Source organism: Rattus norvegicus, chromosome 4, assembly GCF_036323735.1.
Source record: "Rattus norvegicus strain BN/NHsdMcwi chromosome 4, GRCr8, whole genome shotgun sequence".
In the NCBI taxonomy this organism is placed as follows: domain Eukaryota; kingdom Metazoa; phylum Chordata; class Mammalia; order Rodentia; family Muridae; genus Rattus; species Rattus norvegicus.
The window spans coordinates 100,929,778-100,956,300 of NC_086022.1; the positions used below are offsets into that span (position 1 = coordinate 100,929,778).

The following is a 26,523-nucleotide window of genomic DNA, read 5'->3' on the forward strand; positions in this document are numbered from 1 at the left end:
CACTCCTGACACACAGGCTTATAGGACAGTCTAGCCACTGTCAGAAATAGCAGAACAAAGTAACACTAGAGATAATCTGATGGCGAGAGGCAAGCGCAGGAACCCAAGCAACAAAAACCAAGACTACATGGCACCATCGGAGCCCAATGCTCCCATCAAAACAAACATGGAATATCCAAACACACCAGAAAAGCAAGATCTAGTTTCAAAATCATTTTTGATCATGATGCTGGAGGACATCAAGAAAGACATGAAGAACTCCCTTAGAGAACAAGTAGAAGCCTACAGAGAGGAATCGCAAAAATGCCTGAAAGAATCGCAAAAATCCCTGAAAGAATTCCAGGAAAACATAAATAAACAAGTAGAAGACCATAGAGAGGAGACACAAAAATCCCTGAAAGAATTCCAGGAAAACACAATCAAACAGTTGAAGGAATTAAAAATGGAAATAGAAGCAATCAAGAAAGAACACATGGAAACAACCCTGGATATAGAAAACCAAAAGAAGAGACAAGGAGCTGTAGATACAAGCTTCACCAACAGAATACAAGAGATGGAAGAGAGAATCTCAGGAGCAGAAGATTCCATAGAAATCATTGACTCAACTGTCAAAGATAATGTAAAGCGGAAAAAGCTACTGGTCCAAAACATACAGGAAATCCAGGACTCAATGAGAAGATCAAACCTAAGGATAATAGGTATAGAAGAGAGTGAAGACTCCCAGATCAAAGGACCAGTAAATATCTTCAACAAAATCATAGAAGAAAACTTCCCTAACCTAAAAAAAGAGATACCCATAGACATACAAGAAGCCTACAGAACTCCAAATAGATTGGACCAGAAAAGAAACACCTCCCGTCACATAATTGTCAAAACACCAAACGCACAAAATAAAGAAAGAATATTAAAAGCAGTAAGGGAAAAAGGTCAAGTAACATATAAAGGGAGATCTATCAGAATCACACCAGACTTCTCGCCAGAAACTATGAAGGCCAGAAGATCATGGACTGATGTCATACAGACCCTAAGAGAACACAAATGCCAGCCCAGGTTACTGTATCCAGCAAAACTCTCAATTAACATTGATGGAGAAACCAAGATATTCCATGACAAAACCAAATTTACACAATATCTTTCTACAAATCCAGCACTACAAAGGATAATAAATGGTAAAGCCCAACATAAGGAGGCAAGCTATACCCTAGAAGAAGCAAGAAACTAATCGTCTTGGCAACAAAACAAAGAGAATGAAAGCACACAAACATAAACTCACATCCAAATATGAATATAACGGGAAGCAATAATCACTATTCCTTAATATCTCTCAATATCAATGGCCTCAACTCCCCAATAAAAAGACATAGATTAACAAACTGCATACGCAACGAGGACCCTGCATTCTGCTGCCTACAGGAAACACACCGCAGACACAAAGACAGACACTACCTCAGAGTGAAAGGCTGGAAAACAACTTTCCAAGCAAATGGTCAGAAGAAGCAAGCTGCAGTAGCCATTCTAATATCAAATAAAATCAATTTCCAACTAAAAGTCATCAAAAAAGATAAGGAAGGACACTTCATATTCATCAAAGGAAAAATCCACCAAGATGAACTCTCAATCCTAAATATCTATGCCCCAAATACAAGGGCACCTACATACGTAAAAGAAACCTTACTAAAGCTCAAAACACACATTGCACCTCACACAATAATAGTGGGAGATTTCAACACCCCACTCTCATCAATGGACAGATCATGGAAACAGAAATTAAACAGTGAAGTCGACAGAATAAGAGAAGTCATGAGCCAAATGGACTTAACGGATATTTATAGAACATTCTATCCTAAAGCAAAAGGATATACCTTCCTCTCAGCTCCTCATGGTACTTTCTCCAAAATTGACCATATAATTGGTCAAAAAACGGGCCTCAACAGGTACAGAAAGATAGAAATAATCCCATGCGTGCTATCGGACCACCACGGCCTAAAACTGGTCTTCAATAACAATAAGGGAAGAATGCCCACATATACGTGGATATTGAACAATGCTCTACTCAATGATAACCTGGTCAAGGAAGAAATAAAGAAAGAAATTAAAAACTTTTTAGAATTTAATGAAAATGAAGGTACAACATACCCAAACTTATGGGACACAATGAAAGCTGTGCTAAGAGGAAAACTCATAGCGCTGAGTGCCTGCAGAAAGAAACAGGAAAGAGCATATGTCAGCAGCTTGACAGCACACCTAAAAGCTCTAGAACAAAAAGAAGCAAATACACCCAGGAGGAGTAGAAGGCAGGAAATAATCAAACTCAGAGCTGAAATCAACCAAGTAGAAACAAAAAGGACCATAGAAAGAATCAACAGAACCAAAAGTTGGTTCTTTGAGAAAATCAACAAGATAGATATACCCTTAGCCAGACTAACGAGAGGACACAGAGAGTGTGTCCAAATTAACAAAATCAGAAATGAAAAGGGAGACATAACTACAGATTCAGAGGAAATTCAAAAAATCATCAGATCTTACTATAAAAACCTATATTCAACAAAACTTGAAAATCTTCAGGAAATGGACAATTTCCTAGACAGATACCAGGTATCGAAGTTAAATCAGGAACAGATAAACCAGTTAAACAACCCCATAACTCCTAAGGAAATAGAAGCAGTCATTAAAGGTCTCCCAACCAAAAAGAGCCCAGGTCCAGACGGGTTTAGTGCAGAATTCTATCAAACCTTCATAGAAGACCTCATACCAATATTATTCAAACTATTCCACAAAATTGAAACAGATGGAGCACTACAGAATTCCTTCTACGAAGCCACAATTACTCTTATACCTAAACCACACAAAGACACAACAAAGAAAGAGAACTTCAGACCAATTTCCCTTATGAATATCGACTCAAAAATACTCAATAAAATTCTGGCAAACGGAATTCAAGAGCACATCAAAACAATCATCCACCATGATCAAGTAGAGGCCCAACAGATAGAGGCCTTATATCCAAAATATACAAAGATCTGAAGAAGTTAGACCGCAGGGAAACAAATAACCCTATTAAAAAATGGGGTTCAGAGCTAAACAAAGAATTCACAGCTGAGGAATGCCGAATGGCTGAGAAACACCTCAAGAAATGTTCAACATCTTAAGTCATAAGGGAAATGCAAATCAAAACAACCCTGAGATTTCACCTCACACCAGTGAGAATGGCTAAGATCAAAAACTCAGGTGACAGCAGATGCTGGCGAGGATGTGCAGAAAGAGGAACACTCCTCCATTGTTGGTGGGATTGCAGACTGGTAAAACCATTCTGGAAATCAGTCTGGAGGTTCTTCAGAAAATTGGACATTGAACTGCCTGAGGATCCAGCTATACCTCTCTTGGGCATATACCCAAAAGATGCCTCAACATATAAAAGAGACACGTGCTCCACTATGTTCATCGCAGCCTTATTTATAATAGCCAGAAAATGGAAAGAACCCAGATGCCCTTCAACAGAGGAATGGATACAGAAAATGTGGTACATCTACACAATGGAATATTACTCAGCTATCAAAAACAACGAGTTTATGAAATTCGTAGGCAAATGGTTGGAACTGGAAAATATCATCCTGAGTGAGCTAACCCAATCACAGAAAGACATACATGGTATGCACTCATTGATAAGTGGCTATTAGCCCAAATGCTTGAATTACCCTAGATCCCTAGAACAAACGAAACTCAAGACGGATGATCAAAATGTGAATGCTTCACTCCTTCTTTAAATGAGGAAAAAGAATACCCTTGGCAGGGAAGGTAGAGGCAAAGATTAAAACAGAGACTGAAGGAACACCCATTCAGAGCCTGCCCCACATGTGGCCCATACATATACAGCCACCCAATTAGACAAGATGGATGAAGCAAAGAAGTGCAGACCGACAGGAGCCGGATGTAGATTGCTCCTGAGAGACACAGCCAGAATACAGCAAATACAGAGGCGAATGCCAGCAGCAAACCACTGAACTGAGAATAGGTCCCCCGTTGAAGGAATCATAGAAAGAATTGGAAGAGCTTGAAGGGGCTCGAGACCCCAAAAGTACAACAATGCCAAGCAACCAGAGCTTCCAGGGACTAAGCCACTACCTAAATACTATACATGGACTGATCCTGGACTCTGACCCCATAGGTAGCAATGAATATCCTAGTAAGAGCACCAGTGGAAGGGGAAGCCCTGGGTCCTGCTAAGACTGAACCCCCAGTGAACTAGACTATGGGGGAAGGGCGGCCATGGGGGGAGGGTTGGGAGGGGAACACCCATAAGGAAGGGGAGGGGGGAGGGGGAAGTTTGCCCGGAAACCGGGAAAGGGAATAACACTTGAAATGTATATAAGAAATACTCAAGTTAATAAAAAAAATACTTTTGGTTAAAATAATGATTTTTAAATTTCTTAAATACATCTTTTGAAGATTTGCTTATTTATTTTGTATATAATAGTATTCTACCTGCATGCACACTTACATATAAGAAGGGGTATCAGCTCTTAAAAACAATGACTTTGTAAAATTCTTAGGCAAATGCATGGAACTAAAAAATATCATCCCGGGTGTGGTAACCCAATCACAAATGAGCACACATGTTATACCTTCGATTAGAAGTGAATATTAGCCCAAAGGCTCAGACTACCCAAGATACAATTTACATACCATGTGAAGCTCAAGAAGAAGGAAGACAAAAGTGTTTATGTTTCAGTACTTCTTAGAAGGGGGAACAAAATACAGGATGAAGTACAAAGAAATATTGTGGAACAGAGACTGAAGGCAAGGTCATCTAGAGACTACCCTACCTGGGCATCCATCCTATATACTTTCACCAAACCCAGACACTATTGCAGATGCGAAGAATTACATGCTGACAGGAACCTGATATAGTTGTCCCCTGAGAGTCTCTGCCATAGCCTGACAAATACAGAGGCAGATGCTTGCAGCATTGACCTGAGAATGGCATCCCCATTGGAGAAATGAGAGAAAGAACTAAAGGAGCTGAAGTGGTTTGTAACCCCATAAGTACAACAATATCAACCAACTGGACAGCCCAGAGATCCCAGGGGCTAAACCATCAACAAAATAGTACACATGAAATTACCTATGGCTCGAGCTGCATATCTGGCATCAATTGGAGTACCCCTTGGTCCTGTGCAGGCTCTATTCCCCAGAGTAGGGGAATTTTACGCTGCGGGAGAGGGTGGGAAGATAAGTGGAGGAGCACCCTTATAGTAGCAAGTAGAGAAGGTATGGGATAGGTGCTTTCTGTCAGGGAAAGAAGAAAATGGGCTAACACTTGAAATGTAAATAAAGAAAATATAAATTAAAAAAAGAAGAAGAGGGTACTACACCAAGTTATAGATAGTTGTGAACCACCATGTGTTTGCTGGGAATTGAGCTCAGGACCTCTGAAAGAGCAGACAGTGCTCTTAAAAAGTGAGGCATTACTCTCTTTTTTATAGGAAAAATATTCTGCCAGTATTATGTAAAATTTCCTTCTATGCTTGGCATAGCAATCTGTGCTGTGGTTAGGATATTAAGCTGAAGTAAGTGAGGTCACATTTATTTGCATCACAAAGGAAACTATAAGACTTCCATAAAGACCTAAGAGAATAAATCCTATTTTCTCACGTTTGGAAACAGAAGAGTTAGTATGATGTGTCCTTAATGTTGATCAATGCGAAAAGAAGTGAACATGTACTTTATTCAGGTAGGGTAAGGTATACTACAATATCTTTGTGTTTCAGGTGCTAGTTATTTAGGGAATATCAAAGTGCCAAACTCCAGTAATTAATGTGACTTTGACACTTAGTGATATTTAAGTTAAGAGCATGATAGGACCATACACTCTGCAGACTTTTCTGTGTGTCTACAACTTACTCTTTCTAAGCCAATATTGAACAAGATGAGAATAAAGTCACATGGGATTTGTTTATCACTGAGAGTAGAGTAGATGATGTTCCTTAAGGGAGCTGGTTTTCTTCAATGGGAATTAAATTCTAATTGATTCTCAAGATATTCTCCAGGTACAGGCCACTGGGAAGATATTCCTAAATCCAAGAGCACAAGAAGAACAGAACAGTACCTGACTCCTTCATTTTAAACAACTTCCTGGTGTAACGGTTCTTTCCCAGTAATTAGAGACACTAAAGTGATGTTGCTGTAAAATCTTAATTATTTGCCCAGCCCAATTTGTAACTTTGTGTGTTACATGAAAATAATAATTAGAAATAGAATCAAAGCCTATCAGGAGCCATTCTGCTTTGCTTCATGGGTGACATCCCTTCATTTGCAGGCACTGGTGTCAAATGACTTATTCCATAAAGATTCCCTAACAAATTCATCTTAATAACAATATTCAATTATCACTTAGAACGTGAGATTCATCTCCATGGAGTTATTTTTCATTCTTGTTGAAGGCACTTCATTGAGCTGTTTTAGAGATATCAAAATATAAAGGCTATGGTATGTCCCTTTCATTCCGGAACACAAGGCATTGGAGTAGGTCGTGAGAAACGTTATCACTGCCAGAATCAATTTAGGCATTTAATTGTCTGCTAATATAATAAATATAGAGATACAAAAATAACTTGATACCACCCATTACTAAGAACAGGCAAAATGAAAAATAGTTTATCTTAGACCCAGACTTCCCAAGGAAAAGGGATCTTAGATCCTGAAATTATTTCCTCAGGCCTAAGTAACTTGAGACACTGATAAGCAGAAAGATGAAAATCTGTAATTGAAAATCCATTGTGTTTTTTATTCTTGATCTCAAGTTACTTACTCATTATTCTCATAAGATTATTTCTTTAAAGCAATTTGAGCTATTTGTGCTTTCTGAAAATGAAATCTAAAATTGCTAAAGATAGAGTAGGCAGGTCTTCACTTGTACACTCCTGTGTTTTGTTTTTTATTTAGTGTGAACCTTGTCAAGCCAAGACAGTGTCTACATATTTATATATATTATGTTAATAAGGATGTGAATTTCTATTCTGCATTATTTCCTTTGTGGTGCATAGTTATGACCAGAGATTTGCCCATGGATTTCTGCCAAGCCTGTCTTAATTTACTATTATTATCAGGGCAAGTTCTATTAAATATTTGAGTCATATTTCTATCATGATTAAACTATTTTGAAGATGATTTTATAGTGGACTCAAAGAATGCACAGGAGCCCCATTTGTTTCCTTTTTTCCTGCAAGCTGTTCATCTGAGACCATATTCATGTATTCTCATTTAATCAGATTGCTGCGATCTCAAAGCACTTGGAAAAATTGCAGTCACTTGTTTGTTCTGGAAGGCATGTTTTCAGAGACACTTCTATAATATTATACCACCAAAGGCATAACCAGGAGAATGAAAAAAGAATCACCCACTGAAATGTATAAAATCACAGATACTGACTTTTTTTTACCAGTTATAATTTTATTAACCAGACTAATACAGCTATGAAAAATCATGCCATCTTCCCTAGAAATGAGGTAAACACAAATCTTTAACTTAACAAAGTAAGGGACAGCTTCACATAGATGGAAGACTCATAGAAATGTAAACTAATGGACATTCCCACTGGCTGCAGCTCAGGTAAATGCTCCCCAATGGTGCATGTCATGCAGGTTTGCTTGCCAGTCTGTGACAACATTGAAAGATATTGGAACCTTTATGAAGTAGAACTGTAGATGTCCTTGGGTTGTAAAACATGTATCCTTGAAGGAAATATTTGGACACCAACCCCATTCTCTTTTTCTTTGTTTATAATGATGTCATTGAGTAAGGAGATTTCTATGTCATGTCATCTTACCCCAGTTCACTGTCTTGCAACAAGCTACAGAGCCTTTAGTAATTGGATATTGAAATCTTCTGGAACTGTGATTGAAGCTATGACCCTCCTCCTCCTCCTTCTCCTCCTCTTCCTCCTCTTCCTCCTCCTCCTCCTCCTCTTCTTCTTTTTCTTCTTCTTCTTTTTGTTAATTTTTTATTAGACATATTTCTTTACTTACATTTCAAATGTTATAACCCTTCCTGGTTTCCTGTCCATGAGCCCCCATTCCCTCCTCTCTCTCTCCCTCATAGAAGTATTCTCCCTATACATCCCCTTTTTGCCCCCACCATATTCCCCTGCACTGGGCGGATCCAACCTTGGCAGGACCAAGGGCTTCTCCTTCCACTGGTGCCCCAACAAGGCTATTTTCTGCAAAATATGCAATTGGAGCCCTGGGTCAGTCCATGTATAGGCTTTTGTTTTTTTTTAGGAACTCTACCACAGTCCAGTTGTAAGACAACCCAGGGCTTAGAGATTCATAAAGATGTACTCATCTGGATTGCCATCATTCTCAATATAAAAAAGCTCTGTTGCTGTTTAGTTTATGTCATACTATTATTTGGGTTTTCTGAGCATAGTCTTCAATTAAATTGTCCTTCAATTATTAAAGAATAATAGTTATTGAAGCTGTAATTTAATATTATAATAAGTTGTAAAGCAAAATTCAATTTTCTTCCTCTAAAAGTTAAAGCAAAGCAGAGCTCATGAAGATGCAATGAATTCTTGGTTGCTTTTCCTTAAGAATAACTTCCTTGGGCTACAGAGATGGCTCAGATGTTAAGACTACTGGTTGCGGTTCCAGGGGTCCTAAGTTCAATTCCCAGAAAACACCTATTTTCTCATGTTAAGATCTGGTGCCATCTTCTGGCCGGAAGGCATTCATACAGGCCTGTATGTATTATAAATAAATCAATAAGAGGAGGAGGAGGAGGAAAAGGAGGAGAAGGGGAGGAAGAGGAGGAATAGGAGTAGGAGGAGTTGCTTCATTGCCCTCTTCATAAAAGAGTTCTCTTGTGTATTAAAGGCACACATGGAGAGATACTGAACTAGGAATTGTTGAATTGAATTAACTTAAAGTAAGTTTTCAGAGAACTGGCTTCTCTTCCTTCAGGATAAACTGTGGTCTCATCTTTCATTTTTTGTGTTTACTAGTTACTTGCTCATCTCTTTCTTGTTCTTTTAGAATGAAAGAACTTCCCATATGATTGTAAATATAGATTTTAGGGTTTAGCAATAAGAACAATAAATTAGGTGTAGTGTTAAATGAGACATAAACAATCAGCATATTGGTTAATATGCCTCCTTCTGTGTAAAGACAGGATATCTTCACAAACTCAATCCTTAAATTACTTTTTATTCCTCAAGATATCTCTCAAAAACAGGATTATAATTGTCTTTGCCCTACAGAATATGAGGGGCATCCCATCATATGTTTGTAATTCTTTACGCATATTTATTTTATTCTACATGTATGACCATTTGTCTGCAAATAGTATGGACACATACACATGTTTGATTCCTGAGAAAGTCAGAAGACAAGTTAAGATTCCATGGAGCTAGAGTTATGCATAAGTGTGAGATAGCATGTCGGTCCTGGGAATCAAATCCTGATCTTGTACAAGAGCAATAAGTTCTCTTATCTCTAAACCATATTTTCTTCTACTAGGTTATCCAGTCTCAACTTTCCTAATATGGACTTTTTGTTGCCCCTCCTCTCTCCCTGGTACTACAACTTCAAGAAACTACTAGTGGAAATGAATTCCACTGAACCAGAGAAAAATGTTGTTAGAAGCCACCAAAACTAGATAATATTGATGAAGCTAAAAAAAAATGCATGCTGAAAGGGACTGGATGTAGGCCTCTCCTGAGAAACACATCCAGAGCATGTCCAATACAGAGGTCAATCCTAGCAGCAGCAAACCACCGAACTGAGAATAGAACCCCATTGGGGGGAATTAGAGAAACCATTAAAAGAGTTTATGGAACTTGCAACTCCATAAATACAATGCCAACCAACCAGAGCTTCCATGGTCTAAACCACTACCAAAAGAATACACATGGACTGAACCAGGGCTCCAACTGCATATTAGCAGAGAATAGCCTTGGTGGGGCACCAATGGAAGGGAAAGCTCTTGGTCTTGCCAAGATTAGACTTCAAGTGCAGGGGAATATGGTGGGGGCAATGAGGTGGATGTATAGTGGGAATACCCATATGAGGGAGAGGGAGGGGAGGGAATGGGGCTTATGGACAGGAAACCAGGCAGGGGAATAACCTTTGAAATGTAAGTAAATAAATATATAATTTTTTTAAAGAAGCCAAAGATAGAAACCAGAATTCTAAGAGGACCTTGCTTTTCCCTTCTGAAAACTGTGAATTTCTGATTCCCCAAAGAAAATGACATAAAGGTGAATGTGTTCAATGCCAAGACAACTTACAAGGAAGTGAGCAGAAACTCGGAAACCTTCCTAGAAAAGTGTATCAAAAGATGGGGAATTCTTGCTTTCTAGGGTTAAATAATTTTAGCTCTAAGACTAGAGATATTATTTCAATAAATATGTGTTAATGCTGTCCTCTTCTGGCAAAATACCCAAATGAACACATGGCTTCTCATTGTCGATTTTGAAATCTAGAGAAGGAGCAACATTCACAGTGATCAGTGTTAAAAACTAGTATGCTTAGAAAAATGTTTCTGTTGAAAACCCCCTACTGGAGCTCTTCTTTCCTTCCAGTGGTCTGAGCATTAAGGAAGAATAATGTCTACACAGTCAGACAAGGTATACAAATACATCATGAAGTAAAAAAAATCACCAGTGAAAATCATGTTTAATACTGCTGCAAAAGTGTCTAAAGTGTATGCATTCTTAGGAGAATATTAGGTTGAAATTCAGAGATATGATGTACTTAAAGGGATGTTATAACTGGCTTAAATAATAAGGAAGTTGTTTATGGGAACAAATGTAGCAAAGTATTTCATATAAAGATGTACTATGACAAATTGTTGAATATCTTATGCAATTTTAAAGGAAGGGTAACCTTTTCCTGTTTGTGTCATATAGCTACTTGTGAGATGTAGGTTGCTTTTGGTATTAAGCATCGTATACCTTTATGGTACTGCTACCATGAAGAACAGTACTTAAATATACATACTTGAATTTTTTAAATATTTTATTATATATTTCTTAACTTATGCTTCAAAAGTTATTCCCCTTCCAAGTTTTCTGTCCATAAGCCCCCATTCCATCCCCTCCTATAGCCCCCATATGGGTATTCCCCCTAAACATCCCCCTAATTGCCCTCCCCCACATTACCCTTATACTTGTATTTTGAAATCAAGTTTTCATTCACAATACAGTTCTTTCTGAAACTTATAATGGCAAAATATTACTCAGATTAATCACTGAATGTACTAACAATAAGTTGAGGACCATGAAAGCTAAAAAAAATAACCAACCAACCAACCAAACAAACAAATAAACAAACTGAAAGACATGGGTTTTTATGGGGTTCGTCTTTTATTGAAAATTACTTTTGAACTGTTGTAACTTGCATACTATCTAAATTCTAAGATATTTAAGGATGGATGAATAGATGAGTGATAGTGTCTCTAAAGATGTGCATCCCTGTGGATTACCTGGTTAATACAGATGAAACCCTGGCCTTTCATCTTAGTATCTTAGAGTAGATGAGGAAAGTAGTTATTCTATAACCTTTACTGTTTGCTTTCTCAAACTTCAGGGCATTTTTTGCCACCCGAAGTAATGGGGAGAAAAGATGTGTGGAGAATGTTCTTATCATTTCATTTCCAACTAAATTTTGCCTGCACAATTCTCCCTGAGATTTCCTATTCTAATAGTTTATAGTTTTGGTACATTACTGGAGGGACAAATTGCTATGAAAGGACTATCATCTATAATCAACATAGATATTTTTCCATGTTGATATTGGAGTGCTTTTATTATTTCATTGGTAATATCATCCCTTTGATTATAAATCAAATATAAAAGTTAGGTTGGGTTTCGTTATTCTTAAATTTTCAAAATTGTAACATAATCATAATCATGTATTTTTCATACTTTCTTTTCTTCACTCTAAATATTCACTTTTATTAGTCTTGTTCTTTCTGAGATACATGAACTCTTTTTCTTTAATTGCAGTTATATTCCAAAGTGCATAAGTTTGTTCAATCCATGTGCCGTTTCCTACATAGTAAAATAATTTCTCACTGACACAGAGACCATTTTAGAAAACCGCAACAGACCAAAATGTAAAAACCAGGAGATCATGTGGTAACCAGTCTCAATTGGTATATTTATAACACAATTCCTAAACCTAAAACTTAAGAATCATTATAGAAGTTCATGTGAAAAATAAGTGTGAGTGGGACAGGAAATTTTCTGTGAGATTGTCTCTCCTAGAAAAGTCATAGAGATCTAGTCACATGACTGGCTAACAAAACCTCAACTAGAATACCACCAGTAGGCACGGTAGCATGGAAGTTGCAACACTAAAGGGGATTCAATCATAAATATAGAACTGTGATGTAAGGGGCTCCAAGGACTCAAAATGGGTGACCTTACTTGAAATGCCCAGTAGTAGAGAGATGGAACCTGAACAATCTACCTTCAGGACTTAAACAGGGATAAAAATAGTGCAGATACTGTAGGAGTGGCCAGGCAGTGATCTTCCCAACTCGGGATCTATCTGTTGGGTGGGTACCAAACATTGACAATATTACTGTTGTTATGTTGTGGTTGCAGACTAGCGCCTAGCATAGTTGTCCTCTGAAAGACTGTGACAGCTGACTGAGACAGATGCAGATCCTTAGAGCCAATCATTGGACTGAGGTTGAGTATACCTATAGAATTATTAAGGTAAGAATTGAAGGAAATAAAGGGTAATACCAACAGTGTCAAATAATCTGTACTTATATGTGCTACCAGAGACTAAGCCCCCAACCAAAGAGCATAGCAGGCTGGTCAGAATCCTTCAGGCATACTTGAATGAGATGACTGTTTGCCTTATCTGACCCCAGTGGGAGAGGATTCGCTCTATAGATATTTGATACTCTAGAGAATGGGAATAACCAGAGGGTGCCCACACAGAGATGAAGGGGATGGAGGATCGATTGGGGAACTCTGAGAAAGGGATCTGAGAGAGGTAACATTTTAATATAAATAAATAAGATATTTAATAAATAATAATAATAATAATAATTAAAAAGAACTGTGGGTAATTTAGAAATGCTGTGGATGAATGTGCATGTGCACATGCAGGCGTATGTCTGTGTGTGTGTGTGTATGTGTGTGTGTGTGTGTGTGTGTGTGTGTATAATTTGTATCGTATATGGAATTTGCCCTTATCATGGAATCTTAAAGTTTAATAAAATGCTTAGAAACACTTAGAGCAGGAGAAATAATCTTACCCAGAGAAGAGACCCCAAATGACTACCAATAATAGGTAGTCAACAGCACAAAATCATAATATAAGTTTTTTTATTTCACCTGAACCTTACCTTGAAAGAGTCTAGTACTAAGGAAAATATTTCCCTGAATTTTATCCTTATCAAAGTTTCCAGAGTGGTGTGAGAGATTCTTAAGCTGTTCTATATGTGCCTGACAGAATCTGTCTTCCAGTAAAATGATCTGAGCATGGAAACCTCCAAAACAATACAGGATATTGATACAGATTTTGGATTCCCACCCAACAGAATTTAATGGCAAGGTTTAGTGATGAAGACAACACATTCTTTGGCCAAAGGAAATAGAGAGATCAAGTGGAAATCTACCAAGCAGATATTATTGACAGCAGCTAGAAAAAACACTTTTTCTACAGTGTGATGGCAATATTTAACTGTAAGATTCTATGATAAGAGCAAATTACACACACACACATGTAGACACACACACACACACACACGCACACATACACACACACCCACACACACACACACACACACACACACACGCACCCACCTCTCTAGGTATCTGGAATTTCTACATCTGATAAAATTTATTCAGTGAAGTCCTTTTTTATACTAAACAAGAGTCAAAGAAAAAAAACCATTACTGGTCAGAATGGTGAGTAGTAAATTGAGTGATTAGGACTTAATGGGACAACTGATTTAGTGTCTACCTTCTAGTGATCAGGAACTCTCAGGGAAGAGGAGCAGAGTAAATGCAAATATCAGAAAATGAGGAAGCGTTCTGTAAAATGTGCTTTTTTCTTTCTTTTTTTCTTTTTTTCGGAGCTGGGGACCGAACCCAGGGCCTTGCGCTTGTTAGGCAAGCGCTCTACCACTGAGCTAAATCCCCAACCCCTAAAATGTGCTTTTGATATGACAAGGCCATTGTAATACGAAACTCATGGTAGTTGTGGTTAGCTACACAAGACTTACACAAGATCATGACAGTCAAAATCCTGGGATAGATTGGGAAGATAATCTACAGGACACATACCATTCTGAACAGTCTTTTGCTTAGTTGCTGGAGAGGAAGGACCATTCTTTTTAGAGGATGTGACCATTGGTAGGTTCCAGAGCTCCAATAGATAATGATGTCATATCAGTGTATATATAGACAACACTAAATGGACATAGTGGGTTGTAAAGACAGAGGAGAGAGGAGATTTGAAAGCGTCGTTGTATTACAGAAATATGGTAAAAATGGGATTAAAGAAATGGGGTAGATGTAAAAATATTTTGCTATACACATGTGTGAAACACAAACTAAAGAATAATGTTTTAAAATAAGCTTTAAATTTAGAACCAATGTTGGTTTTACATTAGCAGTTTTGCACACTTACCTTTTTCCATGACCATTAATTATAGCTGGAAAACAAAACAAATCAAAATGAAATGAAACAAAACAAAACTGAGTCAAAATATCAACATTTAATACTTAATAAATACTTTATCCTCCTTAATATATTTCTTTGTTTTATTTATGCCTTTCCTACTTTGTCTTTACTTTATATGTAACAGAAAATGTTCTCTCCCTTTTATATCTCACTGTTCCTTTCAGTAAAATTTTCACGTTTTTGTGATTTATGGCTTTTAATCAAACATTATCAGCATCTTATGATTTGTTTTGTAACTATTTATTATTAATAGTTCCTACACTGTTGCTTTACATACTCTTTTCTAGTATTTGAGTTGTAGTCATGAGTAGTATGCTTTCTATCTAAAGATTGTTGTGGAATTTTTGAATACTTCCTTGAAGTTGGCCACATTTCTATGCCACAGCCAGCCTATAGAGGCAGATGTTCTTACAAACTGATGTTCTTCACAAAAGCAGGCAAACATGACCCAGAATACCCCTGGAAGAGCATCTATTAGAGACATTACAATGTTGTCGTGTCCGCTTCCATCTGCCTAAGCACTTCACAGTTACAGAGTAAAAGGACTCTTTCAGCTGCAAGATTGCCTGACTCCATGAGTGAGCAGAAATGCTAACTATGTCCAAAACGGCGAAGATAAGAGTGATTTGAGAGAAAACAGTCACCTTCTTATAAAGCAACTGTAAATGTGAACTAGGAAATAGTAACGATCTTTGGTCATTGGATGTGTTTTACACACATTCTTTTATGATAAAAACAAATGATTCCTTCACAGATCACAGTTATTGACCACATTCCTTTCAGTTCAGGTCAGTAGCACAAATCAAGAAATACACAGAAAAGAAAGTTTCAAGCGCATTTGTTTAGATAATATAGATTGAATATCAAAATGAATAGTCCTTAGAATATCAACAAAACTAGGCCAGCATGAAAGGCCCCAAACTGAGTTCATTTTTATTTGTGCAAGAATAAAAACCAAAAATCTCATATAGATTTCTTGAAAAGACCTGAAAAGCAGGCTCCTGGTTCTAACCAACATCCTCATTTCATTGTGTGCAAACAATAGTAGAATAGTCTATAGTTTTAGGTTCACTTCATATAGAAATAAGGAAAGCACTATAACTAATAGATATAGATACTCTACTACTATAGCTAATTAGTTAACATTATTTTGACTAACTTAGATATGGATGCATCAAAGGGACCCAGAAGTTGACCACCATGTTAGAGGTGGCCAACAAACTGTTCATTTACCAAAGAACCCCATTTTCTACTATTAACTTTCCTAACAGGTATCAAGTTAATAACAGTAGTACACAAATCAATAAACTGCATTAAGTCATTGAAAGGAATTGTAATAAACACAGATTAACTTTACTCCATTTTTTTTCTTAAAAAAATCTACGACTTCCAATTATGACAAATAGTCATGTATCATGCTCTGAATTCTTCATTAATTCTAGAGAGCCTTTGGTTTGTCTATCTTTCTGGAGCTATACAGGAAAGTGAGTAGGGATGAAGAGGCCTGCTTCTTCTACCAAAACCTTCAAGTAATCTTACACACACACACACACACACACACACACACACACACACACACGCACACAATGAGTTTTGTGTAGAAAGGGTACAATTTCAAATGCCAATGTACCAACTAGGGGAGCCCACACTCACCTATGCTTCTCTGTGAAGTTTCTGCTATGACTTGTATCATTGAAGGAGTGTTGCTGCCCTACTGACAGTAGTAGATGACAATATTTTCAGAATTTTTGGGACTGATGGTGAAATATGTAATGTAGATTTGTTGGTATTAAACCTGGACATTATTGAAATTTGCCAACAGGATCTAGCACAGACAGAAATGTAGGAGTTTCCCTGATTTTTTTTTCTGATAGCAAGATAACCAATCACCTATGTTCTTACTCGCAAAGCAAATGATGGTGACATGGACTTTCACATACAGACAGCAAGTCTCTTGATTAGGAGAACAGCATTTCACATACACTCCATGAAACACACAAAATACAACAGATGCAACTTGAATATTCATTCGCATAATGATTCTCATAAGAAGTCATATAGCAGTAAACATAGTAAGCTGCAAAAATCACCTATCCTGCATTTACTTACCTGAAATCCAGACGAACAGAAAAATGACCTGAGTCCTGGCTAGGACTAAAATTTCTCAGTTTATGTACAGTTTATGTAAATGCTGAGGGAACTGGCCTGTGTCATGTAAATCGGTGGAGAGTGGTGGTTCAAACTTCAATGCTTGTTTTGATTGAGCTTATATCAGAGTCAGAACATACCAAGATTTCCCTACATCCTGAACCTTGTACTCCAGGAGTCTCTCTAAATGTTAAAATTCCCACATTCCATTTATACTAGAATACACCAAAATCCAGTATTCCCACACTAAATTCTAGTTGAGAACACTGCAAATAGAACACAAGTTTTCTCTCTCAAACCTGCAGTTCTGAGTTACAGAACACAGAAGAAAAGATGAGAGCTTCAAGGGACAGCCCCTTACCTGAGGAATACGGTGAAATTACAAAGCCCACAGGTGAGTCCACCACTTTTTCTCAAATAACTGTCCAAAGAGAGACTTAACAGGAACGCACAGGGCACAAGAACCACGGGGTATTCTGGGATAAGATTCTTCTGGCCTCCATCTGTGCCAAGAGCTAAAAGGCTGTCCCACTGCCCAACATACGAAATCCTGCCCAGACAGAACAGGTCTCCCAAGGAGTACTCTCACTCCTAAGATGACAGGATCACAGCCCCAGAGGACCTATAAGGTCCAGTCAGAGATATCAAGACCAAAAAACACCAAATATATCCAGATGGCGAGAGGCAAGCTCAAGAACATAAGCAACAGAAACCAAGGCTACTTGGCATCCTCAGAACCTAGTGCTTCTAACCTGGCAGGTCCTGGATACCCTAACATACCAAAAAAGCAAGATTTGTATTTAAAATCACATCTCATGATGATGATAGAGGACTTTAACAAGGACATAAATAACTCCCTTAAAAAAATACAGAACAACACAGGTAAACAAGTAGAATCCGTTAAATGGAATCAAAAAAATCACTTAAAGAATTACAGGAAAGCACAAACAAACAGTTGAAGGAATTGAACAAAACCATAGAGGATCTAAAGACTAAAATAGAAACAATAAAAAAAATCACAGTCTGAGGGAGATGCACTACAGGGGAGAGGCCAGCATTTTGTCAGAATCCAAGCTGTTGAAGAACATGGTGTCATTGGCCCAATTTCAGAAGGTGGATGTGGATGATTATGAGGAGAACAAGGTCCTAGAGGAGGAGGACAGCAGCTATCTGGTCTGATGAGGGCAAGGTGGACTCATTCCTGTGACAACTGCTCTCCAGGATTCTCGCCCCACCCCTCCACAATTAGCACAAAGAGTCAGGCAGTGAAGGACCAGGCAGGCAGCATTGTCTTGAAGGTACTCATCTCTTTTAAAGCTAATGATATTGAAAGAGCTGTTCAGGCTCTAGACAGAAATGGTTTGGTCCTCCTAATCAATATAAAGGCTTTGAGAGCCCTATATGACAATAGCAGCACTATCACTTTTCATGACTACAGGGTCATGAAAAGACACTTGTTTGAGGAGTAGTATCCATCATTCATGTTTTGACTGTAAGAAAAAACGTGTTGTCTAGCTGGAACAGTAGTTCCAGAGAATACCTAAACCTGATAAAGAACTTCTTCATTTTGGCTGGGTATAAAATTAACTCAAACACATCATTAGCCTCCTCTACTCAAAGGATAAGCAGGCTGAGAAAGAAATTAGGGAAGGGACACCCTTCAGAGTAGTTACAAACTATATAAAATATCTTGGTGTGACTCTAACCAAGCAAGTGAAATATCTCTATAACAAGATTTCAAGTCTTTGAAGGAAGAAAACCAAGAAGACCTCAAAAAATTGAAAGGTCTCCCATGCTCATGATTTGACGGGATTAATATTGTAAAAATGGCCATTTTGTCAAAAGCAATCTACAGATTCAATGCAATACCTATCAAAATTCCAACTCATTTTTTAATAAAATTAGAAAGAGCAATTTGCAAATTCATTTGGAATAACAAAAAATCCTAGATAGTGAAATTATTCTCAGCAGTAAAAGACCTTCTGGGGAAAGTTAACGTCCGTTTCCTCAAGCTGTATTATAGAGCAATATTGATTAAAACTCCATAGTATTTATACAGAGACAGGCAGGTAGATCAATGGAATAGAATTGAAGAGGCAGAAATTAATCACAAACCTATGGTCACTTGATTTTGCTGAAGGAGCAAAACCGGTGGGAAAAAGACAGCATTTTCAAAAAATGGTGCTGGTTGAAGTGGCAGTCAGCCTGTGAAAGAATGCAAATTGATCCATTGTTTTCCATCTTTACAAAGTTCAATTCCAAGTGGATCAAGGACCTCCAAATAAAACCAGATATAGTGGAACAAATAGAAGAGAAAGTGGGAAAAAGCCTTGAACACATAAGCACAGGGGAAATTTTCCTGAGCAGAACATCAATGACTTATTCTTAATCTTAAGAATTTACTGATGATATCTCATAAAATTGCAAAACTTCTGTATGGTAGAGGACATAGTCAATAGGACAAAACAGTAACCAACTGATTGGGAGAAGGTGTTTATCAATCAAACATTTGATAGAGGCCTAATATCTAATATATACAAAAAACTCAAGAAGTTAGATTCCACAGTACCAAAAAACTCTATTGAAGTGGGGTACAGGCTAAACAGACAATTCTCACCTTAGAAGTATCGAACGGCCGAGAAACATCTAAGGATATGTTCAACAACCGTATTCATCAGGGCAATGCAAATCAAAAAACCGCTGAGATTCACCAGTCATAAATGAGGAGCTTGAAAGAATCCAGATGTCCTTCAACAAAGAAAAGGATATGGAATATGTGGTACTTTTACACAATAGAGGACTACTCAGCTATTATGAAAACAATGCCAAGCAACCAGAGCTTCCAGGGACTAAGCCACTACCTAAAGACTATACATGGACTGACCCTGGACTCTGACCTCATAGGAAGCAATGAATATACTAGTAAGAGCACCAGTGGAAGGGGAAGCCCTGGGTCCTGCTAAGACTGAACCCCCAGTGAACTAGATTGCTGGGGGGAGGGCGGCAATGGGGGGAGGATGGGGAGGGGAACACCCATAAAGAAGTGGAGGGGGAGGGATTTGGGGGATGTTTGCCCAGAAACCGGGAAAGGGAATAACACTCGAAATGTAAATAAGAAATACTCAAGTTAATAAAAAAAAAGAATATATTTCACAAAAAGTTACTAAAACAAAACAAAAAAACAAAACAAAACAAAACAAAAAAACAATGACTTCATGAAATTCTTAGGCAAATGGATGGAACTAGAAAATATCCTGAGTCAGGCAACCAAATAACTAAAAATGCACATGATATTCATTCACTGATATGTTATTTGCCCAAAAGTTCAGAATACCCAAAATATAATTCACAGATCACATGAAGCTCAAAGAGAAGCAAGACCAAAATATTGATGCTTCAGTCCTTAAAATGAGAAATGAAATACTAATGGTAGGAAATATAGAGACAAAGAATGGAGCAGAGACTAAAAGAATGGCCATCCAGAGACTGCTCCACCTGGGGCTCCATCCCATAGGCAGCCACCAAATCCAGTCACCATTGCTGATGCCCAGAAGTGCTTGCTGTCCGGAACCTAATATGAATGTCTCCTGAGAGGCTCTGCAAGAGCCTTTCGGATATAGGTAAGGATGTTTGCTGCTAACCATCTTTGAAACACAGCACAAGGACCCAAATAGAGGAGTTAGAGAAAGGACTGAAGGAGCCGAAGGGGTTTGCAACCTTGCAGGAAGAAGAACAATATCAAACAACCAAAACTGCAGAGCTCCCAGGGAATAAATCACCCACCAAAAAGTACATATGGAGTGAACAATGCCTCTAGCAGCATATGTAGCTGAGGACGGCATATTCTGACATCAATAGAAGGAGAAGCCCTTGGTCCTGTAAAGTGTCAAAATATCAAAGTATCAAAGGTTCCTTTCCCCAGTGTAGGGGAATGCCAGGATGGTGAGGTGAGAGTGGTTGGGAGTAGGAGCATTATCGCTGAAGCAGGGAGAGGGGATAGGTGAGGGAAGAACTGTGAAAAGGAATAGCATTTGAAATGTAAATATATAAAATATCCAATAAAAATGCAGAAAACTTTTGAGAAAATAAATGAATGCAGTCTTCACTAGAAATAAATATAAAACACAGTAAAAGGCTTAATCATCAGCTTTGATTTTTCATTTGCTGTTACCACATAGTTCTTGACATTGAGGTCTGTGTTAGGTTTATTTCTCTTACAAAAAAAAGTAGAGTTTGAAAAGACCATTGTCTTTGATTAAAATTGGATAATGGGAAGAAGATAATCAATAATAACACTAAAATTGATTTTTCAAATTAAAAATCGTTCCACTTAACTATTTTGTTCCTTTTCTATTTATGCTATCCATGATGAAAGCTAGGAAGACTCTAAAACAACCTGGATATTCATTTTTCCCTCCAAGTATATTGTAAGAGGAAATAAGGGGAGAGTATCGAAGTATTATTTATGCATCTTCTGTCTACTACCATAAAATGAGTGGATTCTGATGCATAGTTGGTTGTATTTCATGTATCCAAAATGCCTATGAATGTTAATCACTTATTCATGAAGATTACAAACCCTGATCTTTTTCCATTTGGAGATGGTAGTTAAAGATAAGAGAACTATCTTGACCTGGCAGAGGGTCTGAACCATGCCAACTCTCGCCCTCGGAGAAACTCTATGTGTCCTTATTCTGTCAAAAAAAGAAATTTAAAAGCATTTAAAAATGATCAAGCAGAGAAGATAGTGAGTTCTGAATATGTGTTATTTGATGAAAAAAATAAAGAGAGAAAAAGTCAATGATCTAGCAGCGAGCTTTCTAAAATTCCCACACATATAGAAAGGGCAGCAGATACGTATTTTAAATTTAAGAGAGTAACAAAGCTATATACGTTATACAGTATTTCATACACCCACATATATATCAATATTTTAATAATGAAAATGTTTTTTTCCAACTGGAGTGCAGTTGATTTGAATGTGTACATTTGATACAAAGATACTGTTCTTTGGCAATCAATTTGTTTACAGTTCATTTCTGTACATCTGTAAATGCATGAACACTTTCCACTGAATAATGACAGATTCTTTTTCCTCTTTCCATTTTTGTCCACATTATGGAATTCACATCTACTCTTGCTACCATCCTGTGACACTCAGCATAGAGTTCTCACATCCAAGTAGACTGACTGCTCAAAGCTCCTTTTATTTATATTTTTTCCTAGGAGGCGGTCTTAATATAATCTACAGGTGAGAAACTTTGCTATGATGATGTAACAACCCTGTGCCTATGCTTATATTTTTGGTCTCAGATTTTAAGTATAAGAGACATATTTTGTATAAGAGAAAATAGTTTTTTTACACAGAATGAAAATTGACACAAAATACTACTATACATATAAATTAAAAACACCTTTATTTAATATTTTTGAATATGACTAATACATTATGTTAATAACAGCTACTTCTAATTTAAGGTCTTTGTGAAGATGTCATGGTCATTTATCAGTCTAATGATTGAGTCTGAAAAAGAGTGGGTTACCATCAATTCAGGGAGAGTGTCTCATGGAGCTCACACCAGATTAATCACTTAATTGGATACAAGCCAACTCGACTCATCTTCTATCACCGCCATTTTGTGGTATGCTTTCTTCCATCTGGTGTCCAGTACTAATTCAGCACCAGTGAGTATGGGACAGACAGTACTCTTTCCTACAGCAACTTCAGGCTAAATAATTTTCAGATTATTACTGTGGGCCTTATTATGGTATGAACCCACTTATTTCACATATTTGGGACAAAGACCTCTTTCCCAGGTAATATGTGAAGAATATTTTCTTCATCTGTGTTTTGCTTCTGCTTACTCATATTTCTTACTCTGAACACTGAAACTCTGGACACATAAAACTTTATTCTAGATTTAAATAAAAATTTCTCTTTTAAACATTTTATTATATATTTTGCTTTTTATTTTTGTGTGCATACGCATGTGCTTGCATTCATTTATGTGGGCAACATTTGAACAGGAATCTATGGGGCTAGAAGAAGGCATTGGTTCACCTAAGTCTGTAGTTGTATGCTATCTGAGGATGTTGCGAAATGAACTGAGAGCCTTTGATAGAACATCTAGTGCTGTTAACCACTGACTAATTTTTAAGATATATTTTCATTTATATTGAAAAGCATTGCTTTTCCATGGCATTAACTAATTAATAATAGCAAATATTTTAACCATCTTGGCAAAACAGCTCTTTTAAAATAAAATATTAGGTTGGAGTACGATTAATTATATGTGATGATGATGATGATTGTTGCACTAATAAGACTTTAATTCTTCCTTGCCACAGTATCAGAAAGCATATTCCTCAGAACCTTAACACATTCAGCATATTTGTTGACAATCATTATAACAAAATTATAGGTTATTCCATTATATGAGTTACTAAAATTATAATCAGACATCCAAAAACATGAAGTGTAGTATCTTAAAATTTATATTTGGTATATCCAAACCAAGTCATTTGGTATTTCTGTTTTACACATTTCACATAATTACTTCATAGTGATTACTATATTTTATTTTTAAATTTATTTTACTATAGCCTGGATTTGTACATGGAGGTACTATCAAGTTATACTCAGAAACAAACCCTAATAAGAAATCTGTTAGAATTAGGTCCAAGAAGACTGCACTAATTAGAAATTAATTCTTCATCACCACAACATCTGAAAGCACAGTTCTCAGAACCTTGTTTCTTTCTATGAATTCCTGCAGAGTTTATGAAGGAAATATCCATAAGACTAAAGATCAGATAATTATAACATAACCCTTGAAATATTCAAGTAGTAATGTGTATAGAAGTGATGGCTGAGGTGATACAGGCATGGAAACACATGATCACTCATGTCATTTCCTAAACACATCTGAGGATCATGTGATCAAATGATTAGGTATCCTTTTCTCTACTAAGTATGGATTTTGATTGAAGGGAGCTTCTGAGAATAACATGCTCTTTTACATACTGGATTGACTTTAGGGTTTCAGGATTTTAAAAGCTGGAGGTAGATAAGTTTAATTTACTCCAGTATTTACAGCTCTCTCTCCCTCTCCCTCTCTCTCTCCCTCTCTCTCTCTCTCTCTCTCTCTCTCTCTCTCTCTCTCTCTCTCTCTCTCTCTCTCTCTCTCTCTCTCCCTCTCCCTCTCCCTCTCCCTCTCCCTCTCTGGATTTATATGCATGTATGCCAATATGACTTTCAATTGATGCAATTCTTAAATTATTCAAGACATATAATTTCATACATTTTGATCATTGGAATCATGGTCATGTTTTAGATCCAGGATTTTTAAAAGACAAATGTTTAGTTTTTTTCATTTTTTTCTGTCCTTGTGCTACTAAAAGATCCCAATGGACTTTGCAACTTGGCAAACAATTTTTTTTAGCAGAATGGATAAGACATAGGGTAAGAATCTGGGGCAAAGTAGCCTCTCACTTCTGCTTCCCTGGGTGGTTTATGTTATGACTTGTATCACTGTGGGAGGAAGGTTATCGTACTGTAGACAGTAATAACTTGCAATATCTTCAGACTCCACGTTGCTGATGCTGAATGAATAATCTCTCCCAGATCCACTGCCACTGAACCTCGATGGGGTGCCTGACACTAGTGTAGATGTGTAATGTATGAGCTGCCTAGGAGCTTTTCCAGGCTTTTGCTGATACCAAGCTATATACTTGTTAATGTTTTGACTTGCCTGGCAAGTGATGGTGACTTTGTCTCCCAGAGATGCAGACAGGGAGGGAGGAGACTGTGTCATCTGGATGTCACACTGAGCATCTAAAATAACAAAAAAAGAATGTAAAATTCTATGAAATTAGTTATGTTCAAAGAAGATTTTCCTAAAGGACTAGAAATTCCTGATTACATACTGTATTTTAACAAATATTCAATGTTATGCTCTTTACCATGAAGCCAGAGCAACAGGAGCCCCAGGAGTTGAATTGAAGTCCTCATTTTCTTGTTGTCTCCTGATCAAGAATAACTCTTTTACTGTGAACGGTTGGTTTATTAAATCTCTGGGGCAATAGGATATGATCTCAGCACATGCAAATCAGCTGCATCTGGACAGGGCTGGGCACAGCTGCAGGATAGACTTATTTTAGTAACTAAAAAAAAGCACAATGACCTCTGATGTCTTACATCAGACTAGCACAGTGCAGATTTTTTTCAATGAAGGTGCTCATCTTTGGAGGCCCAAAGAATGATACTAATAGCACTAATTTTTTATGTTTTTTTTAAAAATTTCTCTCCTGCTCAGTATATCATTCTAATGCTATATTTTGTATATGCTAGGGTCTCAGGTTTGTATGTTCACAGAAAATTCAAGAAAGTCTTTTAATGGTTAACTGTAGATATCACTGAGATTAAAATATGCTTTGTTTATGAATATTCCTAATTCTTTTTGTCTTTATCAAAATTAGAAGAGACAAATACTGGGGGGGGGTCATCTTTTTTAAAGAATGACAAGATTATGTATCATCACTTCATTTCCTGCACTGTCCAATTCATCTTAATCTAGGATTCTATGACTACCGAAAAGGAAATTCAGTTTTATCCTTTTCTTAAAAATAAAACAGGAAAACAACAAGAAAACTTTGATTTTATGCGCATGGGTGTTTCCCTCTATATGTACGTGTGCACAGTGGATTTATTGCTAGGTGAGAGCAGAAAAGGATGTTAGAGTTACAGATGATTGAGATCTGCATGTGTTGCTGTGTACCTAACCCATATACTCTGCAAGAAGAGAATGTTTTCTGAACTGCTAGGTGGTCTCTACAACCCTTATTTTCTTCTTTTCCATATGTTGCAAATCATCACCTTGCCAGATGGAGAATATGTGTTATACTGCCTAATATTTATGTTATGTCTCCAATTCTTTCTTTCTGTTTCTTCTTAACACAATTTTCTTAATGTAATTGTGATTTAGAAATGTTTCTTTCTAAATATGACCCATTAATATATTGAAATCCAATATATTTCATAAAGCTTCATCCATTATCAGCCCCCAAACTCTCCCAAATCCAAAGAGAACATAATTTTTGATGTCTGATTTATGGACATTGCATTTAGGTTGTTGAAAAGAGAAACATGTTAGGAAGGTAATATAATAACTCTGTAAAGGAAAGAACAGACATAGTGAGGATGGCAATGTGTTTATTCATGTTAGTAGAGGTGTGATGAGATTAATAAGGACTTTTTCCAAAAGAAAGAGCATGAGGATAGTTCAACAAGTGAGAGAATCGATTCTGTAGAAGACAGAGGTGAGTCAGGGCAAGGAATTCCCCCATGACGACCCATAGAGAAGATAATGGACACAGGAGAGTTATGAAAATAGGAAAGGTAAATGGACATGTCCAAAAGAGAGATATAATTGGTGCTAAAACTATATATGTTTCCCATGTCAAACGGATGTATGTTGGTAACTGAAAGTTCTAACTTGTTTAAAAATACACACACACACACACACACACACACACACACACACACACACACACACACATATATATGTATATATATATATATATATATATATATATATATATATATGGAAGGGAAATATAAGTGATGTTTGAAGAATACTATTCATTAAATAACAAAGCTCACCAGTTACATGTA

General features: G+C 37.1%; 1 gene segment (V, D, J or C); it reads right to left on the reverse strand.

The window, feature by feature from the left end:
• Positions 1–24,353: 24,353 nt before the first annotated feature.
• On the reverse strand, positions 24,354–24,921 carry LOC102547982 (immunoglobulin kappa variable 1D-33-like). The segment is given in 2 exon segments: positions 24,354–24,684; positions 24,813–24,921. Coding segments are annotated over 2 exon segments (372 nt in total).
• Positions 24,922–26,523: the final 1,602 nt, after the last annotated feature.